Here is a 16,508-nt window from a genome sequence, read left to right on the forward strand (position 1 = left end):
TGGCCATAATCGCGCAAATTGCATTGTTCTCCTGTACAATATGGGATAAGCAAGCGGATATTGGCCCCTTTTTGAAATTGGAAAAGCCGGTGACTTTCAACGGACTTTGTCGCCGGAGAAGCCGTGAGAGAGAAAGAAATCGAAGGCTGTTTAGTGGGCAGAAAAAAGCCCTTCTGCGCCATCGGACGCCTCTCGAAAATAGTAAATACCACCTTCCTCTTCTTCAAGTGAAAACCAAAAAATAAAATAAAATAAAATAAAAACGCCGCGAATCATGATAGGGGCAAAATGGGGAGAGGGATGGGTTTTTTCTTGGGAGGACGCGTAAGGCAGGTTGCAGGTTAAAAAGGGTGACCTCCCCCTTGAAGGAGCCGACGACCGAATGGAGTCAAGGGCCCCGAGGATGGTGAAACAGCCGGACCAAAGCGGAATGACCAGTGAGGTCCCTGCATTTACTGGCCCACAGGGAGATCTCCGATCTCATATAATATATGGTCCGGAGTACGGAGTGTTGTTACTATATATATTATTGTAGGGGAAGAGGTAAAACCCTAATTGTATGCCAAAGTAGGGCTTCAGTATGCATAGCTCTTCCCATACATATTAGATCATATCATCATATCTGCATAACTATGTACATGTATCCATATTTGTGCATGCATTTCTCTCCAAATTAAGCCTTACCGAGACTCTCTGGGGATTTAGAGCCTACCTAAGTACGGAGTAGACATTCCAAATTAGTACTACCCCCGAAAGCATGCCACGCGAGCATAGTGAAAAAAAAAAAGCGCATTGGATATGCAGTTTCCCAAAGAACGGTAGCTTGTAGCGTATCTAGCGTATACATGCACGCCACTGCGGAGCTCGGCAGTTGGGGTTTGGCAAGGGGAAAATGGGTTTTTCTACACTAATCCCAGAAAGGAATAGTAACCATTTATCGGATTGAACAATAATGAACCTCCTAGGGCTACAAATTACAATATTAAACTAACCTAAGTAGATTAGTATAGACGGTGATTAACCGACATTTTAGCATGCGATGATTCATCTATTCTCCACCCACATAGGAGTATTTTTGGCTGAGATCAAGATCTAGCTCAGCCCTGGACCCTGTTTCAGTTTAAACAATTTCCCGATCGATAATGACGCGACGCCCGTTGGCGCTTTGATTCAAAATCCGATTACGGACCTTCTATTACAAAGTACATAATGTATATGTCGCATGTATACAACACACTTGTACTCCGTACATGCATCGGTTCTCGGTTATGGAGCGGTCGAGTCGGTTGCCTCGCACTATGTTGTACTGCGAGATCTATCGCAATTAACATTCGCCGCGTCACGATACAGCTGATTGCTTAGCTGCAGACTCCAACTCCAAAGAGTCTGTTCTGTGACCCAATAGTATCGGTTCACGTGCATTTCCCAAGATCCGTGCTCGTCGATCCTCGACCAGTGTGTGCTGAGTTGTGGGGCCAGAGCGAGGGGAGTTTGTACAATGTTGGAGTTTCTCTTCGCCAAATGGCGGTGGAAGCATCCCCTTGAGTTGAAAAGTTTGAAGGTACAGCCTATATTATAGATTATACGTTGGACTCCTCTGGTATGCTGTACGTTGTAAAGTAGCTTGGAGGGGCACGACAGAGGACAGTGATCGGTGGCGTTTATTGACCTTGAGGGGTGTTGTTGACGTGATACACCATACAACAGTATGAAGATCATTGTCCACTCCAGTCCACTTACCAGAACATTGTTCCCCAAGCCACAGGTTTTGACACGTTTCTTTAGTTTAACCGGAAGTTAATAGTCACCCCTTTTTTTTGGATCCCTCTCTTATTCAAAGATGTAGCCCAAGTATATTGTTTAGAATAAGCACCGATTCACCACTTCACCAATTCACCGATTCCCCACGATTTTCAAATAGAATATTTTCGCAATTTGAGTATCCATAGAAGCTGAGGAAGCGAGGGAGAAGGAAAAACCCCCGAGTGAGCCCCATACGAATGCCAAGGCCAACCTGTAACACGCTACTACAGGTCAAGATGATCCTTAATTAAACCTTGACTGGCCCACTCTATCGCTTGCAATTCGCATTATGTTACCTATGTTGTATATTTTATATTATTTATACACTGTCTTTTTAAGGCTTTCGGACGTTATCCCACTTGGGTGTAGTTCAGGGCTGTGTAGATGCTTGCCTCTGTATACCGATTGGTTTCCAAAGTACATTATATTTTATTGTATCAAATCTCAAGGGCCACGTATGTGTTGGAATTTGTCTCCAGATAGGGTTATCAAACACGCTGAAACAGTTCAAAATTGTTGACCTATACTATAGAGACTTTCCCACCCAAGGTACATTGTCTGAAGAATTAGTTTGCGATCACTGATTGGTCCAACTCCACTATTTCCATGGATATTTTGATGGTATTTCTTTTGGCTGGATAAATTATATCAGCCAAATAGGGATTAAAGCTAAAAAGGGGCAAAATAATTTTTTTTAGAACGTTATATTAAACAAACTACAAAAAAAGGATTTCAGGAAAACAACCAATAGCCTGACACACATTGGTCGTGGACCCTGAATCTGTTTTTAGCACACGTTAACCGATGGTTCGTTTCAGATCAGTGTTACGGAGTAACGTAGAAATATGGGATAGCCGAATTTCTAGTCTTCCAGAAGGCCATGTGGTCAATATCGCTTAGATCGAACTGCACTTCCCTTCGAGAAGCCCTCAAGGTTTCTACGGGTCAGCCTCTGAATTAACCGGAGACAGAAGGTTCTTCGTGATGGACCCTCAAACCAACAAGCTTATTGGTTCTGAGTGCCGACCTAAACTTGCGTCACCAATCACCTAGTCGGGACTGGGGAGTATTCCCCAGTTCATCAATGATTGACAGGTATCCTTGTTGGCCCTAAACCTAATTAGTACAGTACACTTCGAGCGACCATCCAACATCCACACATCCCCACTATTGTCAGCGCTCCCAGACCATGGTTCCTCTCTACTTCATTTGAAGAACCGGGTCTATAGTACGCAATCAGGGGCTTTGGCAGGTTACCTAATCAACTGCCAATCTGGTGGTGACGGAATGATTTTTTTGAGCAAGTACAGAGGCAAAAAAAAAAGATCAAAAAGATAGAGAAAAAAAAACCCCCTAGAAAACAAGAAATAAACCTCCATTTAACCAGTAAAGCTACAATGCACACACTCTCTGTAGTAAGGTTAGAGCATTAAGGGAAGTTCTCCGCGGGCCCCTGAACTGATCATCCATTGACAATGACCTGCAGTTGATTTGGGCTAAGTCGATACATCCGTGTTAGTCTTAGTTGGTATGAGAGCCACCTTGTTCCACGTACGGCGTGATATACATACTTGTGAAAATTAAATTAAATCAAAAATCTCCAAAAAAAACCCCCCCAAAAACCAAAAAAAAAAAAAAAAAAACAAAAGACCTTTGGGCGTTTCACCCCGCGATTAGCTTCTACCTGTTGGACTATACCTACCATCTTCGATCTGCTCTTCTTCTCTTCACACCGTTCACTTCATATTCGCTCCTTTGACCTATTTTTCTTTTCTTTTTCCCTTTTTCCCTTTTCTTACTAATCTCTTTTTTATTATCGTTTGACTCCTAGTGTGGTTTCTTCGATCTCAAACTGGGCTATAAACTTCTAGACCCTAACCCCGTCCAAATCCCCGGCATTCCAACACATTACTATAATTATCATTGATTAATTCGCAATTAACTGGACTTGGGCAATTTCGAGACCTCGGACCTGGAATCCAATCTATCCTGGACCATATTGCAATACCTCTATACTTTGAGACACGCGGCGGGCCCTAACACACGCCCAAACATCCTCGCTCTGAAACGCGCGCAATATCATACTTGGTCCAGTGTGGCGCATGTGGATCAGAGCCCGAGAATTGCAGCAGCGTCATTCTCTGGAGGCTCTCCTCGGTCATTCCCTCTCTGCGACGTCTGTATGGGCTTGCGCGGATTCTTGTCGCATTCACCTTTGATCACATCTCGACGTACTCTCAACCGGCTGCTTCACAAAACACGCCTTTCGCTTTGCCAGGGCTTTTGATGCACCTTCAACCGATACATCGACAGAACCGTGCTCGTGGGAGCTATGCCCATAGCTGTCGACCAAATGGCATCAGCAAATTCACAAAGCGCCATGGACGCAAATGATAAGAAGCGCAATAAGTTAGGATATCATCGAACCTCTGTCGCATGTGGTCAGTAAAATCCTTAGCACTCATCGTCCTCTTTGTTCGTCTTTCTCTTTTCGTTGTTTCCGCTGTGCGAAAATGTATCGATTAGGAAATGGAAAAAAAAAACAAACACCCCTCCTTTCGAAAGCGGTGTATTCGCATGTGATCATGATACTTATACCTTTACAGTGCACTGTCGACGACGAAAGATCCGATGTCTTGTAGCGCCAGATGATACGGAAGGACGATGTGAAAACTGCATTCGATTGCGAAAGGATTGTCAGTTTTTTCCAGTGGATCAACAACCACCGATTGAAAAGAAATCACGACCAAGCTCGAGATTGGAAACACCCTCAACCGAGCGTTCAAACACTACACCAATTGCTTCCTCTCCGCCTAATTTGATGCCCGATCCCGCCGAGACTTTCTACCCATACCAGGCTATGCCAATGAACACCTCGTCTTCGCAGGACATGTCTACCTACAACGTCGGAATGGTTCAAACCACCATGAGTCTAACGCCAGGTAGGTTTTGTGTCATGCAGACTATTACCTCTGCACTGCAATCCAGACACATTCATTAACTGACTGATCCGAACTAGACCGACCCATGGGACCAGGAGACTTTGCTGGACATCCACCGATGGACGCCGGGGTCGCGTGGGACGAATTTACGACGATAGCAGACCCGCAGCTATTGAATACGATGGCAGCCGCAAAGGGTCAGATGATGAATATGTCACCCAATGTATGGAATCCCGGAAGCATACCCACAGGCCTACCACCCCCTTCACCGATATCTGCAGCATCGTCAATGGGAGGCCAGCCGATGGGCCAGGCGCCGGCATATGCTATGCAGCCAGACGGAACAGTTTGGCAGGTCCCACCGCCACCGCCACGAACCATGAGCTATCCTGGACAAGACATAGGCTCATCATACCCTAATCAATTCCACCAACACATGCCCCCAGAGCTCAAACGGAGAATGACAACACCCGCACAATCCCTGTCTGCCACGAGTGCCATGGGCCAAGGCTCGCCAGGAACGCCGGAGATGCAAACACCAGGCTCGGTATCATACCCGCCAGGAGTTAACTACCCGCAGTGGCAGGATATGAGTGCCATGTCTGCAATGGGCGTGGTGTCATACCCTATGTACGCCGGTGACCCAGTTTCACAACATGCATACCCGCCCAACCCTGCTCCGATGGGACACCCCGGGGGCCCGTCACGGTCACCCAATCCATGAACCCTTTCTTTTCGACATCTTCTATCTCTGCCACGCTTACTATTTTTGCATTTCGAGTTCGTTTTTCATCACGTTGCACATCACATTCCTAGACGGCCTGTTTCATTTCTAATACCCCGTGGGACATTCACACATTTTTTACCCCCCCCCAATTGGCATTTCATCCTCTATATTTTCACCTCATCCTCATATACCGTGGCGGGTCTGCTTTGCAGCTGGTCATTAGCGGGCGCAAGGGTTTTTGGGTGGCTTTTCCCCATCATTTCTTGTCTTTTCTGTTTCTATCATGGCATAGTCCTGTCTCTTCATTCTCCCTCTCTTTGGGCTTTTTCTAGACCCAGAATTTTGCGTGCTTTTATCTCATTTGGTGGCATTTCTCCCCCGGTTGTATGCGTTTTTTTTTTTCCATGGCCGGTGGTTGTCTGGATTGGAGTGTCATTTTACCTTATACATGTTGGAGCTTTTCTTTGGGTCATCCATATAGACTTTTTTTTCTTCATTCCCCCTTTATTCTCTTGGAAAATTTATGTGTTATCTCGTCAATACATGATACCCTTCTTATCTTTGTTGCTTCTGTATCATTAGGAAGATGAAGCTCCTGCAAGCGGAAAAGATATAGACCAACTCAACGACATAGAAAAGCAATTGAAGGGTTGCTATCCCTTGCTCTATTTCTCTACTAGGCTACGATCTTATCTCCGCTGGGTCTTGTCCAAGGCACGTGCCTAATCTGTACTGGAAATGCATACTGTGTTTGTACTTGGTGGACAATGTTCGCATTGCACATTTATCGTTTTTAGAATACCTCGGCCTTCTCTCCAGATTTCTTATCTGTCCATCCTCAACGCGCCACAAGAGCCCTAAGCGCCCTACCTGTGAATATGATATATGAGTTCCCTGCTTCCTGCTGACAGAATTGTACGTGTACGTTGCACCCTTGCTTTGCTAAAGGGTCAATTGTAGGTCACACAATAGTAGCACGGAGTTCTCCACACGAAGAATGCGTTTGCTTGCGTGAAATAGTCGAGGCAAAGCTGGGTGAGAGCTGAGAGCGAGTGATGCATAATAGCTCACATGCAAATAAGTGAACAACAGGTGAGGCTCTATTGGCCCGGGACCCTCCTTGCTCCGAAACGGGAAACCCGTACAAAAGTCGAGTCAGATTATTAGTTCGTCGACAAAGCCAATCAAATGCTCGATACACACGAAGAGTATTATCCATGGGAGGACAATTTATGTCCCTGGATACACGAACATAAATGCCAATTGACTCGCGACTCAAGGCCATCTGAGTTCGTGATAACAAACTCCTTGACACAGCTTCGGAGATAGGTAGATAGATAATAAGCAGATAAAAGACTGCGAGAAGTTCTGATAACAAATAGACAGCATTGATTTGTACATCAATGGCCTCGCGAATCCGACTTGATAGGGAACTTGCATGAAGATAGAACAAAGAAGATATTGGGAAGATAAACCAGAGCATTTGGGTTAGTCCGAGGAGATTGTCATTGCTTTTCCCCTTGCGTGATCTGCTAATGACGTTGCGTGAGTTTCGATATTCCAGATTGAACCAATTATCTGAGTATGCCCATATCTGTGCGAGATGCGTCCAGATATCTCGAAGATCAGTCACATAAGAGATAGAGCCATCTTTATCTCACAAGAGAAGAGTTAACCATAGAAGAGGCAGAAGATAAGGTTCGTTGTCCGTTTACAACATAGTACACGGGAGCCACAGGATCCGCATTGGAGGATCCCCCGGAGATCCGGTGGAAGGAATACTCTGGGGTTGAAATCTGGAGATAGCAGAGTCGCAGTATGATGGCGGTGTAAGGGATAGATCCAATGATAACGCATCATTCATTCTTCTGGTCTGTGTCAGGGGTCTTATCTCTCTCTATGCACGAACTTTTCGGCCAAGATACCCAGGAATCTCCCTGTTGGTTGCGATATCAGCGAGCACATTGTTTGGCCCCTTAGGTAGCGTCACGTCTTATCGAGACGGTTTTGGTGGATAACCACACGGCAAGGCGTCAATATTTCTGATTCTTGAGTACAACGTATATATAGTGCATTGTCCCTGTTGTTTCCTTTTGACTTCGGCTTCACTTCGGTATCAACTCGGTCAATCTCAACATGTCAAGTCGGTTCACCTAAAAAGGGATGCCTGGTTACATATGCGCAGTGTCTGTCTCTTGTCTCCACGCTCTTCGCCCTTGGGCAAACGCTTCTTCATATGGAATCAGCCAAATGCCTCGACCCTCGAAATATTTTCTCGCGTAACCGCAAGAACCGCACAGAAAAAAAAAAACCGCTCTACGACCCCTCCCTGTACTCCTGTGGGAGAGATGACCATGACCAAAGTACCAGTCAGCCTGGCGTCGCGGGCTAAATGTGCAGGACGCCACGACCCACCTCCCCTGTTGCCTCGATGGCAATAATTGCCCAGTGCTTTTCCCCCGCGACATACAATATACACATATTCGGGTTGATCCGGGTGCCTGAGACAGACAGTTATTTCCCCCACTTCCAATGCCCGATCCAATATGGATTTGACAATATGATTAGAAACACGTATGACCTTCTGATGTACTTTATGCTAACAAAGAGATAAGGTCCAAAGTTCCACCGATCTGCAGTCCATATGGGATGACCACGGCTAATTACACTCTACAAATTACATTTGTATCAACTTTTCTCTTATCTCGGATTCCCCGACTTATGGTGGGTCGTGGGGCCAAAAAAAGTTCCCAGGACTGATGGCATATTGGAGCTGATTACTCCCACCGCATCATTGGAAGATCAGAAATATCATCTGCTCATTTGGGCCTCGCGTGCCTTGTACCGTATCCCGATCCGGGTCCCCGTCCCCACATCGCTGAGTTGACCAGGCGCCTGGGGACAATATCAAATTGACACGGAATACTGGGATCGACCTCTCAATGAGAGCGGCCGGAGTTGTACCTTAACCCCGCCTTAGTGTCGCAGTGGCAAACCTATAGAAACGCGAAACGAAGAGCAGGGATATTAACCGGTACGGAAATGCATCTCATGATTCCCCGCGAAGGAGAAATTTATCCAGCATGCCAATGCGATCGTTGATTTGCGAAGTTGTCGGTTGCCTTTTTTTAGGTACTTTACCTTGTTTGGGGGGCGAAGATCTGGGAAATTCCGTGACAGGATCTCCTGTGTATTTCCTTCATACACGGGTGGTACTGTTTTCGGGTAATATAGGAATCTCTGAATCTTCTTCTGAGCCTCTCGGTGAGTCTCCGCGACAGTATAACGAGATGAGATTGATTCTATCTATACCGCGCCTATTATTTGAATATGTGCGATATATGGAAAAGATATCTACTCAAGCTGTTCAAAAACACATTCCTCTTCTTTTTTTGAGAAAAAAAAGAAGGCGAAAAGGAAGACCCATAGAACGTTCCTTATCTTTGAGGGATCCATCCGTTGCTCGGTTTACTATCATTCCGCCCCGCTGCGCTGCGCTAAGAGCATGGACTATACAATTCGATATCTACACATCTGATTGTGCTTTTCTTTCCCTTTTGCCTGCAATTCTTCACGGGTAACCCGCAGAAATTCCCATTGATGATTTGAAACATCTCAGAACAGATAAATTGAGATACCGAGACGCAATGAATGCCTTCGGCTTTCGTTTCCTCGACATCTCTTTGACTGGACCGGGAGTTGTACTCCACCACAAACGAACAGTACCCACTTAGCCTGCATCTGGACTTACTCCGGAGACACTAAGGAGCATGTCTTTGGGAGTGCCATGTTTTGTCTTTCACAAGCTTATTTCCGATAGTCTCCAAACGGCCATTGGTATTGATAGTACCTGCGTTTGGACCCGGCCCCGACTCATAGGAGAGGGTCTGGCGAGGTATGTACATACATTAGTTTCAACTTTAGCACGGGGGCTTGCATCGTTCGGGCCGATGATTGTTCGAGATGCCGGTCCTGTATACCTCAGACAATATGATATGTTTTGACCAAATAACCACTGGGACCGTGCGGGTATGCAAAGAAAGACAGGGATGACCTTCTAGATCTGTTGCCTAAATACTTGACACATGTTGATTGGAGAAAGACATAAAGTGTAAAGAGCCTGAGAAAATGAAAGGAACAAAAAGTACCCAAGGCCGGCGTTTTAAGAAGACGGGAGTGGCACATACAAGGGCAAATTCTTGGGAGTCGAGCGAAGCGCCGTAAATCGGTTCCGTGACGGAGTCATACTGGTACGTGCAGTTACATATAAATTACATAGATTACAAGTTCTTCAATATCGCTCTGGGCCTCTTTTTAGACATTATTATTCCTCTTTCCCTCTTTTATTTACTCTCTGTTCTTTTGTTCAATTCATCTATACAAAGTGCTTTGATTTTAGACTTATACTTGGTCATTGCTGCGTGCGTCGGCAGTAAAACTGCCTTGTTCCCGTCTTCCCACACAATTCCATTCTCTCCTCCCCTCCATCTTTCAACCTTCATCTCTGCCACTTGATTCTCAGCTTTCCTTCTTGTCATTCTCGGGAGGATTTTCTCTTCCATCAAAGGATATATCTTTTCGGGGCATGAGCGTTTGGAGGGTCTAGCCCCCCCTCCACGACTCAGGAAATCCCAAGAGGCGTCGAGGCTGGGTGGTGGTATCCAGATCCATCGTGCGTCGCTCTGATCCCAGTCAGCTTAATTATCTTATTACCATATATTATTATTATAAGATCCGTTCCGTGCTAATAGGCGTTTTGCGTTGACAGACCCTGGTCGTTGGCTGAATCCTGCCAATCGTCTCTCGCTTGGCTGCATTCGATCATCAACTTCCGGCAAGGGTCTCGTTTACGGCGGGTACGGGGGAATTTCAATTCAACCCACCTTTTTTGCCATTCATCCCCCCCCACCGTCTCTATTTGAATTACCTTTCCCCTCTCGTCGAAACCCTCTCCATCGGAGATTATGGAGGGGATGCATCACGGAGGGAACGGGGGAGCCCGGCCATCCCAGTCTATGGCCTTCCCCGGCTTCGACGCTGACTCTCATATGATGTCCGACGACTTCTCCTTTGACTCTCCATTCAGTCCCTCCGGCTCTTCCAACGCCAATGATGGTGTCCTCGGCAACTCCATCTTCCCTGAGTGGACGAACGGTGCACCGCGTGGCGAAAGCCCCGATGAGATGCAAAGAAAGGATCCGCTGGCCGCTCAGATATGGAAGCTATATACTAGGACAAAGTCTCAGTTACCCAACCAAGAGCGCATGGAGAATCTGACATGGCGAATGATGGCCATGAACCTCAAGCGCAAGGAACGGGAGCAGCAAGCTCGGTAAGAAATACACGTGCGAATTCTTGAAGCACAATAGCTGATTTTCTGGTGTTCGAATAGTGCCTCGGAAACTTTAAGCCCGACACCAAGCGGCATCGCGCAGATGCGCTTGTCCGACCAAGTATCGCCGGCAGGCCCTGATCTTTCAAGCGATATCAACCTTGATGGCACTTCGGATCCAATGAATCTGGATGACTTTATCATTCCCTTTGATTCGCCGGCCGAACAACCCTCACATCCTTCAGCCGATAGACACTTCACAGCAACACCGACTGGATCAATTCCTATTAAATCGCGCAAAGACCATGCGATGATGGAACAGTCGACTGCCGCCTCGTTTCCCCATCCACCCCAGGATCAGCGAACAAACTCGGAGTTTGGATATGTCGCCCGTCGAGTCCGCAAAACGAGCGTCGACGAGCGGCAGTTCTTCGCCGGTCTCTCTGTTCCAACCCGCAAGCGACCTGCCGAGGCCTCGCCCCAGGTTCCCCCGGTGTCCAACGCTATGCTGGCGCAGCACTCGGAACTGTCAGCGGCACTGCCAGACTACTCGCTCGATCATCCACCATCTGCCTTTTCTCTTTCTGGCAATGGCACGGTGGGCCCACGCAGACCTCAGCACCATCACTCGCACTCTAACATTCCCTACGGGTTGGATACATATGGCATCAACGAGGACCACGGGATCAACTCGGCCGGGCCTTACCAGCAAAACTTCCATTTCTCCCCGTCAGAGTCTCCAATGACTGCAGGAAATCCTTTCTCGAGTCTATATGCGCAGACGCCGCTCGCCTCGTCGCTTAACTCAACCGAGTTCTTCTCTCCTCCACCTTCTGGCTATCAGTCTACTGTGTCGACCCCGCAACCTATTTATGAAGGGGAGCAGTCAATATTCTTTTCCGATGCGCCCTCCGCTGAATCCCGCCGCATTCCTAACTATATCCAGCAGCGTCAGTCGAACCTGTCTGCATCCCTGCAGCCACGTTATATGTACAACATGAACGGCGACTCTCACCCAGGGAGCGCAGTTACAGGGCCACCAACCACACATGTATCTGGCTTCTCGGTACCGCAACCGCAGCATGTCAACCCATCACAGGTACTTGGCCACGGCGAGTTCTCCACAACTGCGCCTGCCAGCAGCATGTTTACCTTTGGTGGAGACTCAGACAATGAGGATGATGATGGCAACTTTGGTGAACGCGGAGGCATAACCATGCCAAATGACTTTGCCTCTATGGATGACTCTGGTGATATGAGCGCCGGTATTCATTGGGGTGGGGGTTTCCCCGGATCAGTACAGTCGCTACCAGGCTTCAGTGCTCAGCACCGCAAGCATGTTACGATAGGATCCACGGACATGATGGATGGTGATTGGAACCAGGGAGGCACTCTCGGTCGGGCGCACGGATCTGTTGCTTCGGTCAGCGATGTTCGCAACCAGAACCAGGATCCTCGTCGCTATGGAAAGGTTCCTCGCACAGCATCGACCCCCAATGCTGCTGCACTGCTCCGTCAGAGTTTGAATGGCTCAGCTAGCGGGCCTCCGACAAACCACCCCTCACCAAGCACCCCTCCCGAGTCTGGTCTCAGCAGTGCGGTACCGTCCCGACCAGGCAGCCCTGGTGGGTCGAAAAACGGTGACCCGAACGCGGGACCGACCACCTGTACCAATTGTTTCACTCAGACCACCCCTCTCTGGAGACGCAACCCAGAGGGCCAGCCTCTGTGCAATGCATGTGGCCTGTTCCTGAAACTTCACGGTGTTGTCCGACCACTTTCGCTCAAGACTGATGTGATCAAGAAGCGAAACCGCAGCAGCGCCAACACTCTTGCTGTTGGCACTTCTCGGTCATCTAAGAAATCTTCCCGCAAAAATTCCATTCAGCATGCTCCATCCACATCGATTTCATCCCGCATCAATACTTCTGAGTCGCCCCCCTCGATGAATGGATCCAACACATTGGGTAAGCCCGGTGTTGTTCCAATTGCCGCTGCCCCACCCAAATCCGGCCCCCCGCTGGCGTCGCTCAGGCTCGTGCCGGTGTGCAAGTGGCACCCAGACGGCAACGCAGACTCGAGAAAGCACCAACTGGATCCGACCCAGATCCCGAAGACAGCCCCAAGTCAGCCGCTCCTGCGAGCCGGTCCAAAGTCGTACCATTAGCTCCGGCGATGGCACCACCCGCTGCCGCAAACCCAGCCAACCACAGTATCGCCGGTGGGCAGGGTGCGAGCCAAGAATGGGAGTGGCTGACTATGAGTCTGTAGTTGGCTTCTCCTACATGACCCTTTTCTTTTACTAAGTTTTGTTAATGTGTGATGAGCTTGCCGCCACTATAATCTCACGTATTACACGACTTATGTCCTCGGCGGTCGTGCCTTTATTACTCCCATGCTTTCCCTGATTACTATACGACATGTGCTTTTTTTGTTGATTTGATTGATACAACCGCGTCTGTCCGGGACCCGAGCTGCCCATTATGTTTTTATTTTCATGTTTGCTTTTTTGTTTCCTTTGTTGTCTAGCAGCTCGGAGCCGGGCAGAAGTGCGCATCTCTCTCCTGTTTTTTGTCTTTTTTTGTTATTCTTTACTCAATTCTTGGATTTCTTGCGCTGCTGAGCAGGCTTTGATTAATGGATTTTAGTATCCTTGCGTGATTACTTTTAGACATGGGATTCAATATGATCATGATTTTCTCCAATTCATCCCCTCTCCACGTTGGACCTATCACCTTTGAGTGTAAGCCCTAAATGCCATTTACTTTCCAACCATCAACAGGCTGAGCGAAGAATGAGATCATAACTTCACCCCCGGACATTAAGCCGGGGAATAATCCACGTCATGTCGACGAACAGTCGGGCGATACTACTTATCAAGCTTGGAAATAAATTACTTTTGTACAAACTCAACTCAGGTCGCAGTGTATTGAGCCAGCAATCAAACCAACACCAATATAGCTGGAAACATTAGAAGGCAGTACGAAACCTCTCTCAGTCAACATGAACATGGCGAAGCTGATTCTTCAACAGGACGATATGTCTAACACGGACGGTGAGTATCTATCCCATGGATTTCCCTCACATACGGAACCCAACTCACACATAGCAGAAGCCTCCGAACCATTCACCACTAAAACGAATACCACAGATAGTGTCATCGGCCGCGTCTATGAATCTGCCACTCATGCACGCGAGAAAATAGCCGAACAGCTCCAACCCGGTGCGTATTTCCGGTGGTTATAGCGCGTGGCCTTTATGAGCACGACGAATGATATCTGAACCCAGTGTTGTTTTCTTGTTTCTTGTTTCTTGTTTCTTTTGAGCATCAGCTAAATAAATCGATTGCGTTCTACAGGAGATACGAAGACGACGACTCGTCGCATGTCGGATACACCCGATAATATCTGGCAATTCGGACGAGGTGGTTCGAGAGAAGAGAGAGATTATGGGCTGGAGAAGGATAAGCCTATGCTGCAGTCTGCGCAGCAGACAGTTTCTAAGGCCCTTGGAGGAGGGTCTCGTGGTTAGTTGTGGTTTATACTGGTTATTTTGTATTGTGGTGCTAATATGATAATTAAGGTGGAGAGTAAATGCCTCTCGGAAGCTGGGAACAAAAGAATTGTTATATAGAATGTAATTTCATGGGAAATATGTATACATATATTAGAGGCTTGACTGCGGTATTCTCTCTCCTATTTCTTTAATTTTTTTCTAGTGAGTAAATGAATCTTGTACTGGAGTAGTCAAGTTGGATATACTTGGAAATATAAACATCATTTGGATGAAATTTATATCAACGCCCTGTAATAAGAGGGAGATATATAGGTAACACTTAATGAGCTGAAATAATATGGCATAATTGCAAACACTACGACGTTGCAATGAGAAGAAATATTATATCACAATATACTTCCCGTTTAGGAAATTGTATGACTCAGGCACCAACTGATAAATCACGTGTGATAATCAGAGCAAAAAAAGAATCGCCGACAGCCATTCATCTTCAACAATCAATTGACTTTGCAGCCATGGGTTCCAGTTCTAAAAGAAAGAAGGATAAGCAAAAGGATTTCCAGGTTAGAACTGCAAGCACATGTTTATTCTGTCCAACCCGCTAACCTCTGCAGAAACCCAAACTCAGGGTTGGAAAAACTAAAGCAAAGCCCGACAACTACACCGATACCAGTTTCAAATCGAAGTGTATGTGCATTTTTCTGGCCACTTGACATATTGTTATGCTCACACTTACTAGCAATTGTCCTCACACAACAATCCCTCCACCTTAATGCCCCAACTTCAAATGCCACATTCACGCATAACTTATCTCTCCTCAACGTCAAGTCTGACAGCCAACGACGCGACTCCCTCGCTTATCTGACTACTACGATATCCTCTCGACCAGTAAACTCACCTCTGCCACAACCAGTCAGCGTCATTCTACCATCTCTACTCCCACTCATCCTCGATGGAAGCAATAGCGTACGGACCCAGCTCCTCAAGCTCTTGCGGACCCTACCGCCAGGCGATATCGAGGACCATGTTGCGCAACTCCTTCCCTACGTTCGCGCAGGAATGACCCATCTTGGAGCGGACATCCGCAGTTCTGCGGTGGAGATTCTATCATGGATGGTTGAGGTAGCGGGGGAATCAACAGTTTCCTGTGCGGGAGGATGGATCAAAACACTCAACTGCTTCTTGTCTGTGTTGGGCTGGCACACCGAAGAGTCATCACAGTGGTCCTCAACCCGGGCTTCATTCGGCAAGGCCGGTAGCCAGGGCAAGCCCATGGTCAAAACGCTTGGGGCTCTAGCGATGTTTTTGGATGCTGGTATCGGGAAACCTTTTATCGGCGGTCTCGATAGTGAGATGTCTGGTGATGACGAGAGTGCCGACTGGCCGTTCCCTCTTTCCCATAGCGCCCAGCACATGATCTCAGATTCATCTACCCCATTCGCATATCTGAATCTGTTTGGAAAGCCGCGCGACGAGGAAGGAGAAATGTACGAAACCCGTGAGGACAGGTACCGGGTGTTCTCGACTCGTTTCCAACCACCAATCGATCGAGGACTCAAGGGTGCCAGAGAGGAAGGTGGCGAGCTGGGCCGTGCATCATCCAGTGTGACCAAGGTGTTAAAAGAAGCGATTGCGTATGGGCCGGGCCCATGAATTGTTCAGCCAAGGTTACGAGCAAAACCAAATCCATCCAATAAAATGGTACTGTGAGCTAGGCTGGGGCCTAGAGCTTTTTTACGAGCTTTGCCTATAAAGCTACCAGTGGACCACGCATCCGATTCAAGGCTCGGATATCGATACCACGGCGTCGGTCTTTACACAGACGGTCTCGCCCTGCGAACACTGCAACCAGCGCCGAATAGACCAATCGGTACGCCCTTCGGCTAGGGTGGTCGTGGGCTTTGTGCCCTTGCAGCAGGTAAAAACAAGATACACAATACCAAGGCTCCGAGCAGCCTTACGCTGGAACTTCATATATCTTTTCATGAAATATCGATTTTGGTCATTTATCTCTAGAGAGCCAGAAAATCAAACAAAATAATCTAATGTTATCTGTGCAATATTCAGATTTTAGGAATTGTGCTTTTGGCAAGGGTTCCGTAGTTTGCCAATTGTTTCCATCCTTCTACAGGAGACTTAATGGAGGATCTGGGAATAGCGAACTAGATTTCTGTTTCTTGAACGCTAT

General features: G+C 47.4%; 4 protein-coding genes across 4 annotated transcripts; 3 read left to right on the plus strand and 1 right to left on the minus strand.

Annotated features, from left to right (window-relative positions):
* Positions 1–4,183: 4,183 nt before the first annotated feature.
* Positions 4,184–5,469, plus strand: N7447_007115 (putative C6 finger domain protein; the record flags this gene model as incomplete). The annotated part of the gene is made up of 3 exons (XM_057231377.1): positions 4,184–4,244; positions 4,410–4,745; positions 4,823–5,469. The coding sequence occupies 3 exons, from the start codon at positions 4,184–4,186 to the stop codon at positions 5,467–5,469; spliced, it is 1,044 nt and encodes a 347-aa protein (XP_057086467.1).
* Positions 5,470–10,436: 4,967 nt separating this feature from the next.
* On the plus strand, positions 10,437–13,075 carry N7447_007116 (uncharacterized protein; the record flags this gene model as incomplete). The annotated part of the gene is made up of 3 exons (XM_057231378.1): positions 10,437–10,804; positions 10,865–12,785; positions 12,839–13,075. The coding sequence occupies 3 exons, from the start codon at positions 10,437–10,439 to the stop codon at positions 13,073–13,075; spliced, it is 2,526 nt and encodes an 841-aa protein (XP_057086468.1).
* Positions 13,076–13,807: 732 nt separating this feature from the next.
* On the plus strand, positions 13,808–15,973 carry N7447_007117 (IPI1/TEX10 family protein; the record flags this gene model as incomplete). The annotated part of the gene is made up of 6 exons (XM_057231379.1): positions 13,808–13,859; positions 13,917–14,027; positions 14,163–14,330; positions 14,834–14,883; positions 14,935–15,007; positions 15,060–15,973. The coding sequence occupies 6 exons, from the start codon at positions 13,808–13,810 to the stop codon at positions 15,971–15,973; spliced, it is 1,368 nt and encodes a 455-aa protein (XP_057086469.1).
* A 126-nt stretch (positions 15,974–16,099) lies between these two features.
* N7447_007118 (uncharacterized protein) lies at positions 16,100–16,294 on the minus strand (the record flags this gene model as incomplete). The annotated part of the gene is made up of 1 exon (XM_057231380.1): positions 16,100–16,294. The coding sequence occupies one exon, from the start codon at positions 16,292–16,294 to the stop codon at positions 16,100–16,102; it is 195 nt and encodes a 64-aa protein (XP_057086470.1).
* Positions 16,295–16,508: the final 214 nt, after the last annotated feature.

Source organism: Penicillium robsamsonii (genome assembly GCF_028829455.1).
Source record: "Penicillium robsamsonii strain IBT 29466 chromosome Unknown utg000003l_segment0_segment0, whole genome shotgun sequence".
Classification (NCBI taxonomy): Eukaryota; Fungi; Ascomycota; class Eurotiomycetes; order Eurotiales; family Aspergillaceae; genus Penicillium; species Penicillium robsamsonii.